Raw genomic sequence first — 22,134 nt, forward strand, 5'->3', positions numbered from 1 at the left:
AAAACAGCCCCTGAAGATGATTAAGCGAAGCAAACGCTCCTATAATGGTTCATCATTAGTTGTGAATCTCGGGTCGTTCGGTTCCGTGGGGTTTCCCCGGCCACATTTCAAGGACCGAAGGGAGAGGCTGACTAATGGCTCGGTGCGGTGCATGGCGGAGAGCCTGAGCCGGGCATGGAAGGAAAGGCAGGAAAGGTGAAGGAGAAAGTGATGACAGTAAACCTGTAAAGCTTGACTTGTCCTTTAGGTATTAAGTCCCAGAGGTGGCCATTAGGGTGTCTGCCTCTGGGAGAGAGGGAGTGAAGGGTAAGGGAAAGAGACAGAGAGAAGAAGTGGAAAAATTGTGAGAAGATGGAGGGAAGAGAGAAGAGAGAGAGAGAGAGAGAGAGAGAGAAATAGGAGGGTCTCGGGAGGTTTCCATTAGTCCTGGCAGTAAAAAGAGCAAGAGCTCATTAGAAGCTGTGAGTGTGTCTGTGTGCAGCGTGGCTGTGAGACACTAGTCACTCACTCCACTAGAATCACTCCCACTGAGGAAGACTTCTCTCACAGGAACACAGAGAGAGAGAGAGACTTCAGCTAGCTCCTACACAACCCTGGCGAAACCTGCCCACGAAAATCCCAATTATTGTCCACTGTCTGGGGCTGGATGTGATGTCTTTCTGCTGTTATATTTATACTGTATATCTATAGCAAAGGCACAGCTGGAGAAGTGACACGGAGGCATCATTTCGAACAGCCAAGGCGACTCGTCTTAACCTGTCATGTTTAGGAAAACACCAGGCTTATAGTTCAATAAGTGTGTGTATAACCCAGGGCCCTTATTTCCCCATTGTGAATTCAGTGGAATTGTTTGAAGCCAACATGATGGGAGAGAGAGAGAGAGAGAGAGAGAGAGAGACACACAAAGAGAGAGACACAGAGAGAGAGAGAAAGAGAGAGAGAGAGAGGAGATGGCCGTCGGTAGTGTTGGAAGAGAAGGCATGTGGAAAAAAGGTAGAGAAAGTCATGGAAAATTCCAGGTGGAAGCATATGCTGCTACTTTTGCCCCTGAAGCACCTCAATCACGGCACCTCAATCGTGTGTAAAGATCATGTCCAAATAGTCTACGGCAGTGACGCTTTGTTTATATTAGCTTGAGAACTAGCCTGCCCTGTTCTACAATGATAAACTTGTTCTCCCGCAGCACTGGACACGGACAGAGAGAGAAAACACTTCCAGTCAGGACATCTGCTGCTATGGGGACAAGCCAGGGAGAGAGAGAAAAACCTGACTTTTTACGTTGTTGAATAGTTGTACGAAAAACAAACAGTCCCTGAAGTGTTCTGGCCCAGGGCTGACATAGTTAGTTGGCAGGGCCCATTTCTCAATCTCTTTTTCAAAAAGAGAGAAAAAAGAAAATCTGCTCCTTTCTCCTTTTCAATCATTTTTGTACTTTTGTACTTTTTCTTTTTGCCTTGTTCCCCATCACAAAATGACTTGTGTTCTTGGCAACAAAAGCTACCGCGGATCCTGTTCTCTCTCCGAAACCGCGGAGCCCGCTGATAGAGAGAGAGACAGTGGAGGGTGAAAAGAGAAAACATTTGTCATCACGCTCTCCCCTGGCTGTTCCATATAAAACCCCCCACTCACTCAACCCCCCCCCCCCCCGACTCAAATGAAATAAAGAAACCCTAGAACCGAGCTGCCTCTTCACGCCGTCTATTACGCATCGAGCGATAACTCACAGCAGGGATGGTTAACGGGCAATAACGGCAGGGGGCTCGTTGTGCTTAGCGGTAATTATCTTGTCTTCGTGTGCGCTCGCCCCGATACCATCACAGACACTATCCAGGGCCAGCGTCTGTACGAAAGCACGCCGTACAGTATCGCTCAGGGAATCGCCGCGACCGCATTACCCCCCCGTCCCCCCCTCGTCCCGCACTGAAACGAGCGGTTTGATCGTCACTGCCGGCGCAATTTAGCTAATTATACGTTAAGCCGGCGAGACAGGGCTGTCTTCTGGAATTTGTAAACCATTAACCTGCACTGCTAGAGCAAGCTATAGGGGGATGATGGATAACGGGGGAAAAGTCGCACAGGAAGATGGATTCCTGCTCGTATATATAGGGCTGCATGGCACGGCGAGGAAATCCCCCCCCCCCCCTCCCTTCATTCTCGCAGACACACTTTGTAGCTCACCTGCCTTCAAAAAAAGGTGCACAGGCAGTTACGGATGACAGCCAATTCAAACAGGATGCAAAGCAGCTCGCCGGCTGCCTTTGTGTGAGTGTGAGCGTGTTTGTATGTGTGTGTGTGCGTGCGCACGTACGCACGCACGTCTGGGGAGAGTGGGGGTGGTGACATGTATGTTCTTTCTCTAGTCTGTTTCATCTTTTATTCATCTCCGCTGTAGCTAGATCAAGGAGGCCAGGCGCCTCATGGCGCATGTCAAGTGTCAGTAAATCCGTCAGAATGGGCTGAGTCTGAGCCTGGGCGTGCGCCCGCACACACACACACACACACACGTGCACGCATGCACACACAATGCACACACAGACACAAAGTTGAGTGAAATCCCACAGCGCGAAGCGCACGCGCACCGTTTTCATCATGTATGCGCCGCATTGTTTACAGTAGGCTGTTTTTGTTGTTGGTTCCTATTGCGGTTGGTTGCTCTGCTGCGTTGCAGCTGTCAGCCCGCGGGCCTCACAGGGGGCTGCAATGCGTGTGAGGAGCCAGCATGCACCACCGCAGCTCCATGCAGCGCTGTGATGAGTGCAGGAATGCCTGGCCGCGAGGTCAGTCACCAAGCCCTATGGGCTAACACCTTCAACAAACAAACCCACAGCAAACACGGCCATTACTGGAGGATTACTAGCGCTAAACAAACGTTTGCAACGATATCGCCAGTGGGCAGATTTAAGCTAGGACTTCCTTTGTGTGTGCCGGGGTGGGTGCACGCGTTGCGTGTTGTGCGCACACACGCGCAAACGCATGCGTGTCTTTATGTGTGTTGGTGCCGTGTGGCATCGTGCGGCTGTCAGTGTTGCCAGGTTTTGCGAGAGAAATAAGCAACCATGTCTATGAAAACAAGCCCAAGTGGTTTAAACCTATACACGAATCCACGGAGCGCTGCCCTGGGCGCAGCCATTGCTGCGGTGTCAACGCTCCACGGACGCGACACCGCAGCAATGGCCGCCTATAAGGCAGCTACAGGCAGCGCGTCTGTGGATTCGTCTGTATGCAGTGGCTATTCGAGCTCACACTAATTTACAAGCTACGTTACAGAACAAACAAGCCCAAAGTCATGGCATGACCTGGCAACACTGGTCTTTATGTTTGTGGTGTGGCGTGGTGTAGCTTGCGAGCATGGCGAGTAGCTGGATCGCAAAACGGCGGGTGTCAGGTGACGCGGCCATTGTGTCGCGTGTCAGACAAAGCGTTGAGTCGTTGTGTTAAGTGTTACCAGACAGCAGAGATAGAGAAAGAAAACCTCTCTTAACCGAAAACCCCTGAAAGCCAGGGAGCCACAGAGGCACATAGGGAGGGAACAATGGAACAGGTACATTTCACCTACCCTGCTCTTTTATTTATAACTCTGTGGCATTGCTCCAGAGTTATCTGGCAACCAGTGATTCTCAACCCTTATATTTTCAAAGCCCCCCCAGTTTGATTTGTGTTAATCCACGGACCCCCATTTGATACAAATTACATTTCTGGGACCCCAGTCTACACTGTAAAATCCTCATGTAATATGGACCCAAAGCGTCCACCCTGGTTCCATGTATGCACTTGATGAGTACGGACCCATAAGGGTCTATTTGGTTCTATCAATCATTTAGCTGGGGACCCACTCAAAGGACCCCTGGGGGGGTTGTTCCCGGGACCCCCACTCTGAGTACCAGGGATCTAGTGATCCAGTCCAGTCCTTGGGCTGCACTCGACTCTCCCATCCCCCAGACCTCGGTGAAGTTGGCCGGAGGGGGGGGGGGGGGGGGGTAGGGGTGTATCTGGGGGTCTGTGGTCCTGCATGCTGCAGTAGCCTAAATAACGGCGTCGGTGTGTTTGTTGCCGTTGTCTCGTGACACTCAGCAGGCGAGGCCGTGCGTGACATTGTGCGGAGGCGGTCGGGTTTCTGAGTTGTTTGTTCTTGTGTTACTTTCGTTGTATCTGATGTTTCCCCTTGAAAACCACGCTGTGGGGCCCCGCGGGGCCCCTGAACCCAAAGGATGGAACCGTGACCACAACACCAAACCCCACTCTCTCTCTCTCTCTCTCTCTCTCTCTCTCTCTCCCTCTCCCTCCCTCCATCCCTCCCTCCTCTCTCTCTCTCTCTCTCTCTCTCTCTCTCTCTCTCTCTCTCTCTCTCTCTCTCTCTCTCTCTCTCTTTCTCTCTCTCTCTCTCTCTCTCTCTCCATTCTCTCTTTCCACTCGCTTTCACTCTCCATGTCCGTGTTCCTCTCTTTCTCTCTCCGCTCTCTTTTCTTTCTGACTCTTTTTCGATAACCCCTCTCCTCTCACTCACTCCCTCGCTCTCTCTCTTAACACACACACACACACACACACAACACACACACACACACACACACACGCACACGCACACGCACACACACACACAGAGAGAGAGAGTGAATTGTTGGATAAAAATGCACTCTGCGGGCTGGTTCCGGAGCTCCCAGTGTGTTTCCAGAGGGGTATGATGGATGGATGCCTCCTGTCGGACGGCTCCCACAGTAATTGTATGTTTTATGGAGGGGTCACTTCTTTCCCAGACTGCCCTCCAGACTCTGCCGCTGATGCTCGCCGATTAAATCTAGGGTCCATGAAGTGACATTTATCAAACAAATCCACCGGTTCTATAACTCAAAAACCCTGTTTTTTTTATGTCCACTCCCTCCCTATAACGACTTGCCTCCCTTCGACTTTCTTATCATAATTGCGGTGGAAGTAAAGCTTGGGGCATTTTATGTATTTATGTATTTCCTAGTAAGACGGAAATCATGGGTTTGCGTTAAAATATTTGGAGTTGCAGTCCAGTAACTATGCGGTTACGTTTTTTTTCCTGTTTGTGTTTCAAATGCTACTTTTATCCAGAGCAACGGCTGAAAACAAAAGACGTTGTATAAATCTCTTTCCCCGTACTTTGTATTAGTAACTGTGGGATTTGTAGCAGCAATATAAAACACCTTGTTTTGAAGTGAGACGTCATGATGATATTTGGCATAGATCTTGAGGTATGTCCATATGGCGCAGTCCCAGAATTCACCAGTATAGTAAAAAAATAGGGTAATCGTCATTCAAAATTGACCAATTGCAATTTACTTTTCGGGCAAGTGCCTCTGATTTGTGACCTTGGTGTCAACTCCTGCCCCGATATGGTCTTGAGTAGCCAGACAATCGGAGATCACTGGAGAGCTCAGATTGTCTCTGGCTATGCAAGACTATCCCCAATAATGTGTCAGGGAAAGGAACGATCTGTCCTTACTGAGAGCATCGGATGATACATGATGATATAGTGTGCTGTCTGTCTCAAGCAGGACAGCATTGGGGTCAAAGTCTGTGATACTAGGCCAGACCTACATTATTAATCCATGCAGCAGACAGACAGACAGACAGATAGACTCTTTGAAAAGAGGGGCTTCCACCCTCAGAGTTTCCAGTGACACCATTATTCAGGCGGAGGCTGTTAATGTGAAACCTCAGGCCTAAAGAAGAACCCAGGGCGGACGGACAGGTGACTCCGACGGTGGCTAATGGAGCCGTAGTATCATATAGGGTTCATCGCACTGCCAACATGAGTTATTTACTCACATGGAAGGCGCAAATGGTCGCAGGCGGACGCAACAAGGCACGTAGGGTATAGGGAGACTTAACCACTTAAACCCTATATGGTCCGGGGTCCCCCAGGGGTTTTACTTGACCCCCTTCCTTTCTTACCTCCACGCCACATCTTTTTTTGCCTGGAAAATAGCCGATCTACATGCTCGCAAAGCGCCACATTGCGACGCGTTGCATGTTCGCTTATTATGGCGTGTCCAGAAACTGGACACTATAGGGGTCTTATTGGCATGTAGGCTGATGTATTCAGGACTGCATTTACCATTGGGCCCCCGACTGGGGGTGTAGTGTAGTTTATAATTTTGTGGTAGGGGGGTCTCATCAATGACTCAAGCCCAGAGGCCTTCACAACCCTAAATCCGGCCCTGGATGTATTGACACGCGTAGCGGAACCCTCTATTGTTATTCTTTTGCACAACTACTGTATGTAGGCACATACATACTAGGTACAGTATATGTGTGTGCTAGCACACCAACGCGCACACACACATATATGTGCACACATGAACGTGCACTGACTGCACACTCACACACAAACACACACATACCCTTCGACTTCTGCAAGATCTCACTTTTAAGCAGAGATCCCTGGATCTTCTCAGTGTCAGGAAGCTCTAAGTGGTTCACATACCAGCACCTAGCATCCACTCCAGAGATACTTGGGAGCTGAGCGGAGAGAGCGGATGAGAGGCCTCTAGACTGGAGTTAAATGACTGACTGACTGTGTGGCAGAGAGCCTGTCCTCCCTCCTCTCTCCATATCAGCGGGGCTGAAGTGGCTTGTGTCATAAAGCATCCTTCTTTATTCTTTTTTTTTAATTTATAGCCCCGGCCATCGCTCTCTCTGTGCTTATACAGAACGTCACAGGCTCCAGGCTCGCTCCATGGGGTGTATTTCAAAACGTCTGGCTTCTGTTCTGTGTGTATGTCTCATCGCCGCTTAGAAATTACAACGTTGTAGAGTGTGTGTGTGTGTGTGTGTGTGTGTGTGTGTGTGTGTGTGCCTGTCTGCCTGCGTGCGTGTGTGTATGTGTTTGTGTTCCATACCGTTGCTATGCAGTCTTCTCTCCCCTACTGTGAGTGGAGCAGCTTTAGAGCGCTGTACTACGGAAGCCTTGAGGATTTTTTATTCATCAAGAGATTTATTTCCCGCTGTTGAGAATTCTAAATGTGTTTCCCTTAAAAAACAATCACGCAGAGCATCCTCCCTTCTGGAACATGTTTTGCATCATCCCTCTGGCCATAATGTGGTGCCTAGTATACGTGAAAAGAAAACTAAACTAAAACATACCCTCCATCTGCTAGAGATAAAGAATTCAAAACGCATGCATTTTTTGGGGGGGTATTGCCTCGACTAGAACGCCTTGATAACTTTAAACTCTTAAAACCTTAGGTAGGGGTCTGTACTTGGTCCCGTAATAACTAACTTGCTTTACACACTAACAGGCAAGGGATCAAATCTCTTATCCAGAGAGAGATTAATGGGTTTTTCCTTTTTGTTCTTTATAACTTTGACAAAAGATAACCGGGCAGTGACATTTTGTGTGTTGGATTAGCAAGCAAGCAAGTTTCGGGTTTCTTCAAGGTGATTTACATATTGGACTGAAATGAAGGGAATCCAATGCAGTTTCCATAAAATCACACAAACTACGGTATGCTTTAGAAAATGGTCTGCATTTGTCCATGGGCTATACATGCCACATATGGTCATTTAAGCCACAATCACTTTTAACAATTACGCTTGCTTGGAAATGGTTCACAACCAGTTCAACGCTTAACGCCTTCGAGGGTAACAAGCGGCTTTTAAGAGCCTTATCGGGCCAATAAGGAATAAAGATGTCCCTTTGTGTTTCACTCAAATGGCTTGTTGCAATCGACCACTTTGGTTCATGTGAACGAAGGGCTCGGGGTAAAAGAGACGCCTTTGAAAAAAAAAGAAAGGGAGTCTTTCACAGTGTGGCCCTTCTCGTTTCCTCCTCGTCGTCTCACTTGTGAAGTGTCACTTGGCAATAAGACCTCAAGGCCTTTCTGATTGCCTCGGGGTCGAGGACCGAATTTTTTAAAGATCAATAGCTACTTTAGGAACGGAAGAGATGACAGAGAGCGAGAGAGCATTTAGAGGCGGAAGTTTTTCACTTTGAGAAAGTGTCCCTAATAGAGCACAGGCAAACTCAGCACTTTTCGCGAGTGGAAGTGAATCCCTGTTTGGCGCTCGCTCTCTCTCCTCATAGATTCTGAGGTCCGGAAGCAATTGCCCAGGCGGTCGGTTGGCTTGTGGTTGGCTTTTATACTCAGACAGCTCAACGCGCTGCTGCTCGGTCTAAGAGCTGTTTATGTTTATGTTGAGACGGTGTCGCCTCCCCTGGGGGGTCCCCGACGTCACTACAGTGTCTTCAAGTCATAGAAACCAAACAACCTGCCAAGCCACGCCCTGTCCTATACTCTCCAATGGATACAAACTAACCCCACTCCATTTGCCTTGCACTCAAATGAGGCAACTTGAGGCACAACGTGTGCTTTGACATGCAAATGCTTTACACTAACAGGCAGGGATCAAATCGCATTGAGTCTCTTATCCAGAGAGAGAGACATGCACTAAATGGCTTTTTCCTTTTTGTTCTTGGAAAAACCGACCAGTGTTTTTTTTTGTGTTAGGAGCACAGAAACACAGAGGCAGCCTGTTATCATCACATCAAACGTGACAGGAGGGAGGTAGATGTGGCAGACAGAAATAACCCCCTTTCCTTCGGCTTGTGCCTTTATCTCCGATGGGGATGAGGGCCGTTTAAAAAAACGCCAGCCAAAGGGTCTCCCTCTCTGTTTGATGCCGAACATGTGACGGAGGAGGAGAGAGGGTTCTGCTTCGTGTCTTATCGCCGTTTTTGGCATGCCTTTCAACTTGGCAAATATCGTCTACTGTACATGAGCAAGCAGGGGGACGGGGAGGAGTGCAAGGGGAGGAGAAAAGAGAAAACAACAGCAAAGGTTTTATGTCTTGTAAAAGCAGATCTAATAACCAAACAGGCCAGGCTTTTATGCTCCGCAAGGAGAGTCAAAGACAACAACATGCTAATTAGGCCCCACGGCTGTCGGTAGGCTTGCAGCGTGCGTCAGCTGCACTCACCCATCTCTGATTTGTTTTGGGTGGTATAGGGCTATGGTATAGGGCTATGGCGCGAGCGAGGCTAGTAGCAGTGGTGTAAAGTAACTACGAATATTTACTCAAGTACTGTAGTTAAGTACAATTTTGAGGTATGCATTTACATTTACATTTCAGCCATTTGAAAACAGCCGATCTCCGAGCTCAATGCGATCTCCAAGCACAATGCGTCGCGATGCGACACATTGTGAGCTTGTAGATCTGCTATTTTCAAGAAATGTGAGTACTTTTTCCACCTCTGGCTAGCAGTTTGCATGGCGTCTCTCCCCTCGCCGCACGGCGAACAGACCCAGAACAGAGGAGGGCCTCGCAAAGTCCCGCCGGCCAAAATTCCCCGGCACACGTTCCACTTCAGAGCCCCTTCCCCCCCCACACCAAAAGGGCTCCTCAACTCTGAGGATGTTAGAAGTGTTTCCACTCAGACCCCCTCGATAACAACAGGCCCCCCCATGCACCCCCCACCCTCACCACTGTTGGCTCTCCACCCTGCCCCCCCCCACCCTTTTCCTTGTGCCCCTGACCGCATGCCCTGTTCAACCCCTCAGCGCCTAAAAGGACAATGGCTCACTTTGAAAAGAATGGCAGTGGCCAAAAAAGAGGAGCTCCACGGTGTCACACGGATTGGCCTGTTTGCTGACGGAACCTTTAAAAGCAGCACCTCATAAATCAAAAAAAGAGCATAATAGGCATTGTTCCTCCGAGAGCTACTTGTCCCGCTGAAGGAGCTGAAAAAAAAAACTCACTCCTCCCCTCCCTTCCCTTCCCTATTCTGTTTTCCCCTCTCATCCACCCTCTCTCTGCCTCTATGGGACTCTTCACTGAGTGAAGGGGGTGAAAGTCAAGAGGTTGAGGGTTCCTTTTTTTATGAGGGTTTGTTCCACTTCCTCTTGTGAATTTGGCGCGTTTTTTAGGGGTCCATCTCTCTCTCTCTCTCTCTCTCTCTCTCTCCTCTCTCCACTCAACCATATGTTTTACGCTCCTCCAACCCCTACCCAACATTTTTTGATTTCCAAGAAGGATTCCCTGAGCTGGGATCAGCATAATCTATCTCCGTGCACATTGTAAACTCGGGCCTCCTCCTCCTCATGCATTGTGATGTTGAAATCGGATTAGATGGGACGCCATTCGCCTTGTTCTGTTTGTTGGCTCTGGACGTTTTTTTTGTGTGTCAGAGCGAGGAATAACGGCTTGTGGGCAGCGACACAAGAATGGCTAATAGTGAGTAGTTTTAAGGCCAGCAGCGCCTCTGGTTTATAAATATTCCCTGAAGACAGTCGAGAGCGCCTTATAAACTGGTTAACCACTTCAATCAGGCGTCCCCAATTTGGGGCCCATGTCATTATAGGCGAACATTTTCAAAAATGGCTATTGAAAAATTACCAAATCGGCAATTTCTTTTTGTTGCTATTTTTGAAATAGGGCTTAAGGGCATAGAGACTGGATATAGAAGACATTTTGTTTGAAGATAACGTATTTTGCCGTCATATCTTCAGAAATGGTTTCGCCGGCTTTTGCGTAAAGATATGTCATGTGCACCGAGCCTGCAAGAACCTATCTCTTTTGATTTTCAATAGGCCGTTAATGAGCTCTCGGAAACCGCAGCCGCAGAAACCAACCCCCTCCCCTCCCTCTCTCCCTCCGTCCCGTTTGCCTCATTCAACCCTTGCTGACGTGTCAGCAATCAAGTAGATATTATCATAATTAGATCACTGGCGCTACATTAGGAGCTACACACAAATCTGCCAACAACATTTCCATAATCCATCTCCAGCTATTACCTGAAATCACCCTCCATATTGTAAAACCCCCTTCCCTCCTTCCCTCCCCCCCTCCCTCCTTCCTTCTCCATCCTCCACTCCGAAAATATACGTGTGCGCTGATGGAGAAGCCGCTGTGCTCCATGAATTAGCCATGAGTTGAGGGTGGACATGAACTAGATTTCAAACCCCAGCTTTTAGAGTTATTACTGGAGGAATGGCATGATGTGCCGGTGGACAGAATAGACAACGTGTTCTTTGCGCTCTTTAGCGGAAGCCGAAAGCAACTGCCACGTGTGTCTGTTCTGTCCATGTGGTCAAATGTCTCTTAAAGAGGGTTTTACTTATTTTCTATCATTTACTGTACACACCCCATGAAGCCTTGAATTCATGGATTTTTTTTTGTTTTTGTCGTTTTCCTAAGCCAATAATTTGATGACTGGGTGTAATTCCGGTAGGAGACACAAAGAGTCTCCTGTGTGTCTCCTACCGGATACATTAGCATCTTTTCGCCGGTAGTCAAATTATTGGCTTAGGAATGCGACAAAAAAAACAAAAAAATAATAATTTAAGGCTTCATGGGGTGTGCAATTGATAGAAAATAAGTAATGTTTTGGGTGAACTACTCCTTTAACATTGTAGGATCGGTGTCATTTTATTCTATTGTTTTGTTTTGACCATTGTCAGCATGTAAACGCTCTTCAGTGGGATTGCAGATGATGGGGGAGCAGTGCTTCCTCACAATGCTGCAGTAGCTTTGCTCCAGTATGAACAGAGGGGGGTACTCCAAGCAACAATGGGCTAACAGGGGTCTTATCTCTGCCAATGTGTTGTGCCCGATACACCGCTCTGCATGGGTTATCTCTACCCTGCCATTGTCCCACTGCCTGCCTGCCTGCCTGCCACGCATTAGCCGGCATAGTCGTGTACGTTTTGACATGTATTGGCGAACGCCATTTGCGGGCGGGGGGTTACTGCAACCGCACAAATCCCTGTAATCCCCCCCACCAGGTCAGAGTCGGAGCCGCTCACCTTTTCCCCCCCGGCCCGGCCTTGACGAGTAACACGCGTGATCCCGTTGCGTGGCTGCCGTTGCATCAGAGCGCTCGTTCCCCTTCAAACCTCGAAGCCTGGAGCCCGTCCAGACTCGTAGCAGGAGGAGGGAAAGGGGATCACGGTGTCACAGTGTCGCTCAAAAAACCCGCTTATCTCCCGCGCCCGTAATCCACTCTCCTATGATTGTCCGCCGCCATATACTCATGAAAGCCAAAACCCTGCTTTGGCAGCGGCGGAGCGCCGTTCGTTCTCTCTTCATTCAGAACGGGTTCCTCTCAAATGCCTCTTGATTATAGGGCTGCGTGTAAACGTATCTGTGTGACCCCACCGGCTGTACATCCCTGTCACTCCCCCACCCCCTCCCTCCCCCAACCTACTCCTGTCAGAAACAGATTGCATTTCCAAAAAGGAAAAAAAAGAAGAAAAGAAAAGTTCTTGGTCCCTGTCAAAGCTCTGCAGCTTGAACTTCTCCTTCCACTGGCAGCAGAACGATAGCTGACTCAGTGAAACTCAGATTAGGCCGTCCGTCGCTCTTGCTCCTAGCTTGCCTGGCCCCCTAAGTGGTTACGAGGCAGAGCGAGAGCACAAACGGGTAGATTTCGGAGGGGCTGAAGCCGCCCTGGCTACCCTGAGCCATTAGGGACCCAGACGAGTGCATCAGCGAAGTGAGGCCAGGCTCAGTGAGGTGGAAACCAGGGCATCAAGCCTGCGTTTTAGCTCATGGCCCCCTTATATTCACAGGCAATGACGGAACAGAACTGCTGTTAGGTATTCTTAACCCTTGAGACCTGAGGCCGATTCTATAACAAATGTCTTCTGAATCAGCGATTCTCAAACTTTTTTCGTAATTCTAAATTGTTCAACACTTTAAAGATTTTTCAAAAATGTTCAAAAATAGCAGATGTACAAGCTCGCAGCGCGGCACGAAGTGACGCGCTGTGAGCTTGTATATCTGCTATTTTATAACAGATTCATATATATATATAAAATGACCCAGCTTTAATGGGTTAATTCTGACTTTTACTCTTATAAGCTTCGGAAATAGCCGATCTACAAGCTCACACAACGTGTCACAGATGCGACGCGTTGTGAGCTTGTACATCTGCTATTTTCGGTACATAAACTAAGTATAAACTAGGCATTGATCGTCTCTATGAATCGCATTGAAGAATAAAACAAAAAGAATTACAGTGCAACACGGCGGACACTTAGAGAGAACCATCATGGCCTGAATAAGACGTGGTAGAAATGGAACCCTTTTAATTTCTAATACGGCTAACATTCACCATAGATCATGTATAGAAATCCCCCAGTAAAGTGTCTTCCGCTCTGTGCAGATTATGGAATGAATAATGAAGATATCTATACGGGCCGAGCGGGCCGGGAAGGGAGTGCTTTCTGCCTGGAGTGTATGTTTTTGCTTGAGTTGAGCGTGTGTGTTTACGTTGGAGAACTGCCTGCACTAATAGGTTTTTGAGCCCTGTAATAAGGCCAAGTAGTCAGCCTCTCGATGAGTCATTGATTACGCTCCCCCGTCCGATTGATTACATTATGCAAGGCGTACGCCAATGACACCACTTTTTTTTACCTAAGTAAAAGTATCGATACTGAAAGGTAGAAATACTCTGATACAAGTAAAAGTCCGGAATTCAACATTTGCTTGAGTAAAAGTATTGTTATCAAAATGTACTTAAAGTACCAAAAGTAGAAAGTACTCATCGTGCTTTTCAAATGTATACAAATCATTTGAAAATAGCCGATCAACTTAGATCTGCTACTTTCAAATGGCCAAAATATATATAGGGCTAATGCATGTTTTGTAATAATACTCAAAATCAAAAGTAACTTGTAACTAAAGTTTTAAAATAATTGTAGTTGAGTAAAAGTATAATATTTGTCTCTGAGATGTAGTGGAGAAGAAGTAAAAGTACTGAAACTTGGAAATACTCCAGTAAAGTAAAAATGCCTCAAAATTGTGCTTAAGTACAGTACTTGAGTAAATGTACTTAGTTACTTTCCACCACTGTGTGTATGTGTGTGTGTGTACATTTTATTGACCAGATTCCCCCTCTTCTCCTTCTCTTTGTCTCTTCAGGGAGCTGATGCCCAAGACCCTGGAGGGCCAGATCACCATGGAAAAGACCCCCAGCTACTTCGTGACCCGTGAGGCTCCGGCCCGCATCTCGGCCATGTCCCGGGACACCAAGGTGATCGTGGTGGTGCGGGACCCGGTGACGCGGGCCATCTCCGACTACACGCAGACGCTGTCCAAGAAGCCCGACATCCCCTCCTTCGAGAGCCTGACCTTCAAGAACAGGACCACGGGCCTCATCGACACGTCGTGGAGCGCCATCCAGATCGGCATCTACGCCAAGCACCTGGACAACTGGCTGCAGTACTTCCCCATGGAGCAGATCCTGTTCGTGAGCGGCGAGCGGCTGATCAGCGACCCCGCCGGAGAGCTGGGCCGCGTGCAGGACTTCCTGGGGCTCAAGAGGATCATCACGGACAAACACTTCTACTTCAACCAGACCAAGGGCTTCCCCTGCCTCAAGAAGGCCGAGGGCAGCAGCAAGCCCCACTGCCTGGGCAAGACCAAAGGGCGGACCCACCCCAACATTGACCCCGAGGTGGTGCAGCGCCTACGGGACTTCTACAGGCCCTTCAACATGAAGTTCTACCAGATGACGGGGCATAACTTTGGTTGGGACGATTGATTGACGCGGGGGGCGGGACGAGCCCCGATTAACGGACAAGTTTCATTCGTTTATGTCAAGGTTTTTTTTTTTGTCTTTCTGCAATTCAACGGCAAGATGTTGAGACATTGCTATATATATATATATATGTAAAATGTACAGAAATCTATTTTATAATAATTTATTTTTATTTCTAAGCAATTAATTCACTAAGCTGCCTAACCATATTTGTACATAACATCCGGCCCACATTTCCTTTGTTCTTTTTTTTTTTTTTTTTTACATTCCTCATTTTTTATTTTGCATCGTCTCTCGCTCTCTCTCTCTCCTCTCCTCTCCGTCCTGTAAAAAGAAACTCCAGTGGAGTTTGTTGTTGGTGCTCCATAATGCAGATAATCTGTGACGACTGAAGCAAAAGGAGAAGAAGGGTGAATAATGTAAAAGCAGCCGTTATTATTACGGGTACAGAGCGTTCTCAGAGCCTCAGAGGACACGTACACACACCCCACAGCCAGGAGTACATACAGTACTTGCCGTTGGATTCCCTACATTCATAATCACTGTGTTTCATCCTCCTTCACGTCCGCCCCGCTCTGAGCTCCACGTCTCCTCCTCCGCGTAGGTTTTTTTTAAAAAGCTCAACGCAGTCTATTCTTCCTCCTTGCCCTGGAGTTGGCCCCCTAAGCAGCTGATCTCATGTCCCTTTCCACTCAATAACAGGTAGATCAATAAGACCTAATTGATCCTCATTGTGTCACTCATGCTTAAAGTATACGGTGCCGCGGCCCCTTTCATTCGGCTGAGCTCCTGCTGCCCGCTCTAATGAATAGCCCATCCATCAAAGGTTAAATCCTATTCTAGGACTACCATAAGGTCCCATGTTAAAGCATTATGCTAATGGAGTTAAGGTAACCGGAGCCATCGATCGGGGCGTATACGCTCTCTTTACTGCCCATTAGAGGGGACCGTCGGCTCTCCAGCCAGATCCTGGTTCCGTGCGTGCGTGAGCACGTGGATCAGGGGGGGGTCACCCAAAGTCGCAATCAAATTTCCGGGAGATGGCACTTGATTTGTTTGAGGAGGCACAGAGATTGCATGCTTAATGTATACCGAAAACAGCCGATCTGCACGCTCACAACGGCGACGCGTCGCAACGCGTTGTGAGCTTGCAGATCGACTGTTTTCACTAAGTAGGCTATACTGCCCTCTAAAATCAAAGTGCAGTAACTACTGACTTACTTGTGTATCCCAAAGGTCAAATTAGCCTTCGTGATTTTGGGGGATAAACAATTACCTCAAGAACAGATATACAATTAGTGTAACATCACTTATAATAACCCATTTGGCTGACACTTTTAAACCCTTTTATCAGTTAAATGATGATTGGCGTAGTTACTGCACTTTGGGCTTTGTGGGCCAGTAATAGACCATGGGCTTCAGCGTGTGGCATGGGAGCAGAGAGGCCTATCTATCTGCAGAGCGTAAAAAAAAAGAGAGATAAGATGGGCAGTAAAGACAAGACAACCACGGCCCCGCTTCACTGAAACAACACACCATCAAACAGGAGTCCGCTGTAGGCCCCCCCTAGGTCTCAGATCGCAGACAGCAGATGAGATCAAAGCGTGCAGGAGAGGGTTCTTTTGTGCGGAGCTCTCGGCTTCACGGCAGGAAGGGCCTCGGGGCCTCAGGAGTTCTGAGGAGAACATGCACCGGTGTGTCATATCATCTCAGACGACCTCCATTATCAGAGGTTTGAAATGAGAAATCCATCCATGTTTTATCCATGGTCTATATAGTTTGCCTTATTCACCCCCGCTTTGGTCCCAACCAACGTATCTCATCCTCTCCATCAACTGTATACAGTATACTTGTTGCCAAAAAAACAACAATTTTTGGGGGTCACTGATATCATCATGTTTCATATAGCTTGAGTCAGCTTTTTTTTTGTTTTCTTTTCCTCGTTGCTTTTGTTGTTTTGTTTTGTTTGTCTTTGTACTTGAATTCTTGATATGCAAGAGGGAGAAAGAGAAGAGTGTAGTTATCATTCTTTGATGTACATCCCCCCCCAATCTCTTTGCAGCTGGCGGCACACGCCACATCAAAGGCAAAAGGCAGGTGGCCACGCTATGCTACGATACGCTATCTTATGCTACGCTACGCTATAAAGCTATGCAGTGCACGCTCATCGTGGTATAGCCACTGTGCAGATGCAGGGATTTCCTGGAAGGAGTTTTTATTATGGGCTTCCAGTAGCAAGGGCTCACTGTGTTGTGTACAGGCAGGGCCCAAAAACGTGAATGTACACATCTTTATCCTTGCACGAGAAAAATAAAATAAAAATCCCTCAAATCAATTTTCAGAGGAAAAAGTATCGTTGGCTTTCAGTTATAGAGAGAGAGGTTACTTTGATGGTACTTTGCTTTTTGAATTGACAGAAATAGGTTGTGCCTCTTTTCACTATCCACTTCCATCGTTCAGTCACTTACGTCTGGTCTGACTGCCTGGTTTTGCCTCAGACCAGTAAAGGCCAATACATACTCCTTTCCGACGTCTGAAAATCTTCCAGGTTCGGAAAGGCTTTCCGAGCTATAGTTCGGAGAGTCAGGACAGCCTGGAGGTGCACGGGTTTCTGAGGAAAAGTTCTAAGACTGCCTTTCCGAAGCTCGGAATGACGTCAATGTGTAATTATATCACCTCACCTTTCCGAAGAAAAGTTTGGCGGTTCGGAAGGAGTGTGAATTGCGCTTTTACATCGCAGCAGGGGAGATGGAGGCTTGTTGTCGTACTGTACTTCTTCTCTTGACTTGTCACCTTACACAATAGCTATTATTCTGCTCGGGAGGGATGGGGACAGTCCAGAATTTACATGGGAACTAAAGCCTTGAATGTCCCCTTCTCTCCTTATAGTGCAATGTTTGATAAAAAAGAAAAAAGCATTTATGATGGTCCCGAACCTCACTTACACAAGCTGTCACATTCTGTGGAAGGACAGTGGTTACAGTACATCTCTTGTGGTGTTCCCCCTGTAACTGCTAGAGTAATGCTTAATTTATGTTCCATCGCATGATGGTGTCACCCTACCGAAAATGTCCGACCTACAAGCTGACTACGCGTCGCATCTGCGTAGTCATAGTGAGCTTGTGGGTCGGCCATTTTTGACGCCCGACACCGTCATACGACGAGGTATGAATCAGGCTTATAATGCAATGGAATTCTGGTCAAGTTCATGTAAGTGAGGGGAAATACAACACTTGCACTCCATGGTTCCCATCCATCCATGCTGCTGCATCGGTTATGGTTGAGTTTTATTCAACCCCATTGTTTTGAGATCCACAAAACGTTAAGTGATGTTTGTCTTTACTTCCGCATATAATATGGTATTTAGACTTAGCAGATCTGTATGTATAAAGATGAAAACAAAAAATTCACACGTGTAAATCAAGTATTTTGTGGTATGATGTACATCAAAGGAATTAATTTTACACAATGCAAAAAACGGCAAAATGGAAACATGTTTCTAGAGGATTAAATACTGAATTCATTCATAATATTTCTTTGTATGAGGAAATAAATAAAAAAGTATATATTTTACCAAAAAAATTGTCATGCCCCGTTGACTTTTATTTCTCCTGAGGTTGGCTGTGGTTTCTCATTCAGGTCACTCTTTAACGTCACTCCATTTCCCAGGGTTTTACTAAAATGTGCTTCAAAGAATGAAAGCAGTTAAAGTTATTCAGCACTGTAGACAGCCATAGCTCCGCTGTGGCGTTCTGACGTCTTATGATTTGAATCAATGTTTCTTTTCTTGAGGTGCATTTTTTAAGTATGAGAACCGTTCTGGGAAGTTAACTCATAAAAGTGAGGGTCCGAGCCCCCACTCGTCCTCTGTGCAGTGGCCCCCGTAAAGGGGGAGGGGCAGTGCTTGGAAAAAGTACAACATTTTTTAAATGTAAAAGTACCAATACTGCAATGTAGAAACACTCTGTTACAAGGGAAAGTCTGGTAATCAAAATTAACTTGAGTAAAAGTACAAAAGTATTGTCATCAAAATATACTTTTAAAGTAAAATTTACCGTTTCACGTGGTATCATACAATATGTATAAAATGTATTCAAATCGTTTGAATTTAGCAGATCTACCAGTTCAGATCAACGTGTTGCATCGCGACTCGTTGTGAGCTTGTAGATCTGCTATTTTCAAATAGTTTAAATAGGGCTGAAGTGGTTATATATAATTGGAAATACTCCAGTAAAGTAAAAATTCTATATAATATAGAAAGTGTACTTAATGTACTTAGTTACTTTACACCACTGGCTGTGTGAGGGTCTGAGCCCATGCACTTGTCCTGAGTGTAGGGCCCCGTATAGGGGGAGGGGGGCCAGTCAATGATTCATAGCAGAGGGCCCCCAGAGCTGGAAAGACAGGGTCCTGGAACTCACCACATATACCAGGCTAAAATTGACCTACTTATTTTTTATTTCTTGAATGCCTGCCTTCAGTCAGTCCTTTGTGTCCATGTCACCAATTTCAGAATATTTAAAAAGTGCACTGAGTAGCATTTTGACGCTTGTCACTTGTAAAAAAATAAATAAAAAAAAGGATTTACAAGTGACATTGTTCCCATAACGGGGTGATGGCTGCGTCTTTCTAAGGGACAATTGTTTCCATAACTTGGAGGGACATCTGTGTGTTTCAACACCATTTCCATAAATTTGAAGGACACATCATATTATTGTCTCTGTCGGTTGGAAACCTCATATGTCCAAAAACGTACTTACTTAGTTACTTTTCAGGATTCAAATAAAAAAATAGCAAAAGTTGCAGATCTACAAGCTGGAAACGCGTCGCTCGTAGATCTGCAACATTTGATGCTTTTGTGTGACACTGAAGTATGATCAAGAAGGCTGTTGATTTACGAAAAAACGCAAAACGTTTAAATATGGAGATAATAGGTTTCTGCTCGACAACAACGATAGTACAATAGGCTCTATATTGGAAAGAAATTGGGCCTCTTCCTTACGTCCTTCACAGGTGTTGCCAATGATACTAATGAAGGCTCTGTTCCATTTAGTGTAGCACAATGGTTTTCAAACCTTTTAATTTCAAGTAACCGCCATAACTCTGAGAGTGTACAAATGGAACCAAATGGACCCGTAAGGTGACACACCTGTAAGGGGCCATTTGGAACCCCCTCAAGGAACCATGAGGGTACCTGGAACCACACTTTGAGACCCCACTTGTGTAGCAGAGTGTTTCTAGTGAGCCATATCAGCACCCTGACTCTGTTTGACCAGAATGGAACAGAGCCTTCATTAGTATCATTGGTAACACCTGTGAAGGAAGTAAGAGACCCAATTTCTTTCCAATATGGCTGCCGTGCATAGCCTATTGTATAGTGCTATGGTGATGCCTGTTGGAAACTAACCCGTTGTACGTTTAGTTGTCACAAAACTTTTGTACCATGTTGTCAGAGTGCTTAGTGCAGTACCCATAATCATAGTTGGAGGCCAGTCTATGATGTCAGTACTATAATGGCATCATATTGATGACATCAGGGATCTCCATAAATGGGCATAAAAAGGACACAGACAGACAGATAGATACGTCTCCATACATCTGGGAGTAAAATGGACAGATGCAGACATTTTTTGGATGTATCGATATTTCTGGACAACCACTGATCCGACTGACTTCCCACTCGGCTCTGCATTCCACCGAGTCCTCTGCGATACACATGTCAAGTTCGAAGTCGATCTGTCAGAGGTACACAGGCACACACACATACATATTTTTTTAAGCGAACATTTGTCAAATATGTTGTTCCAGGGACCTCCAGAAGCAAAGATATCAGTTACAAATGTTCGCTTAAAAAAACATATATATTCAAAGATTTGCACAAATTTGCACGATTATGCAAAAATAGCATATCTACAAGCTCGTAGCTCGTGAGCTTGTAGATCTGCTATTTTTTAATAGCCAAAGTATAAAATGGATATAGCTTGAACACACACACACACACACACACACACACACACACACACACACACACACACACACACACACACAGATTGCGTACAGATAGGTCATTTTATGATACCTTTCACGCTATTTTAAGGGGGAAAATCCTGCTCAGTTGAACAATTAAGTTAAAATGCCAAGAGTTGTTGCTATTCATTTTAAAAACTATATTATTGAAAATATCCGTAGGCCTACTCAGTTTCGGTGAGTAGATTTATTTTAGTACTTTAAAATAAATCACTCGATCTTGGTCATTAAAACCCTCACTTTTTTATGTGTCAGGTTAACTGAATGTTATTAGTGGGCCTGAGAGCCCAAGATTTCTAACCGCACCCCTGCCTCTGTGTGTGTGTGTGTGTGTGTGCGTGTGCGCGCGCGTTTGTGTGCTTTTTGCAGTTGCACGCGAGTATATAGTTGTGTGCGCACACACTTGAGTGTATGTGCATAATGTGTGTGTGTGTGTGTGTGTGTGTGTGTGTGTGTGTGTGTGTGTGTGTGTGTGTGTGTGTGTGTGTGTGTGTGTGTGTGTGTGTGTGTGTGTGTGTGTGTGTGTGTGTGTGTGTGTGTGTGTGTGTGTGTGCGCGCGCGCGTACAATTACCCTGGTACAGATTGGCCATCTGGAAATTCTGGAAAATGTTGGCAAACGAACGCTGGTCTACATTTTGTTCCACCGTCACTGACAAAATATCTCGTGTTGACAAATCATTTAAAAGCACTTGGTCCAGCGTGCTGCAGGTAGCATTAACCAGTGGCTGTTAATGATGCGTCTGGTTCTGAAAGTGATGTATGGACCCACGCACGCCGCATGACGCCACGTCTCTCCGTTCAGGGTCACGTCAACAGACAAGCCATCAAAACCTGGAACGGTTTCCTTCAGAAATACTCAAAGAAACTGAAAGGCAGCCTTGAGTTTTTGAAAAGAAAAATGACTCATTTCTGCCCTCGTTTAGCTTTATTTAAAGCTTTTAAAACGTCAGTAATGTGCACCTGAAACATGTGTTACGGTGAATGTCACAAGGTTACGCTGAAGGTCGACAGGATGTGCTCCCGCTGAGGTCTGAGGTCACTGTATAATCCACAGTGTTAATGTTTAGTGTAAACGTGGACTTATGAGGTAATATTAAAATATGATTTAACATTCACTAGATGAATGGATTGACTCCTAACTTAAAGGTAGGGCAAGTGATTTTCCATTGTTAACCCATTCAACATCCGGGAACGCATCTGTGTCATTTTAGATTTCTTTGGCTATTCAAAAATCGTGGAGAATTTGTGCAAATCTTTGAATATATATATTTTTAAAGCGAACATTTGTACCTTAAATCTTTGCGTCTGGGGGTCCCTGGAACTAAATATTTTACAAATGTCAAAGATTTGCAGAAATAGAATAAATCTAAAATAGCAGATCTACAAGCTCATAGCGCAGCACTTGGTGCCACGCTATGAGCTTGTAGATCTGCTATCTTTGAATAGCCAAAGAAATCTAAAATGACAGAGATGCGTTCCCGGAATTGAATGGGTTAAATTAAGTATTAAATAGTAATAAAATCCTCAGTGTTAATACTTAATTTGTAACTCTGACCATGCATGTACAAAATGTCATTTGGTCACATTTTGTACATTCTCAGAG

The 22,134-nt window shown here is 46.1% G+C and overlaps 1 protein-coding gene across 1 annotated transcript in view; it reads left to right on the forward strand.

Annotated features, from left to right (window-relative positions):
• The window catches only part of hs3st3b1b (heparan sulfate (glucosamine) 3-O-sulfotransferase 3B1b), a 31,835-nt gene extending 16,144 nt beyond the window's left edge, over positions 1–15,691 (forward strand). The window contains exon 2 of the mRNA XM_080455328.1: positions 13,885–15,691. Within this exon, the coding sequence (XP_080311454.1) occupies positions 13,885–14,506 (622 nt within the window). The 3' untranslated portion in view covers positions 14,507–15,691. The remainder of the gene's footprint in view (positions 1–13,884) is intronic.
• Positions 15,692–22,134: the final 6,443 nt, after the last annotated feature.

This window comes from Gymnoscopelus braueri (genome assembly GCF_963280865.1).
Source record: "Gymnoscopelus braueri genome assembly, chromosome: 17".
Classification (NCBI taxonomy): Eukaryota; Metazoa; Chordata; class Actinopteri; order Myctophiformes; family Myctophidae; genus Gymnoscopelus; species Gymnoscopelus braueri.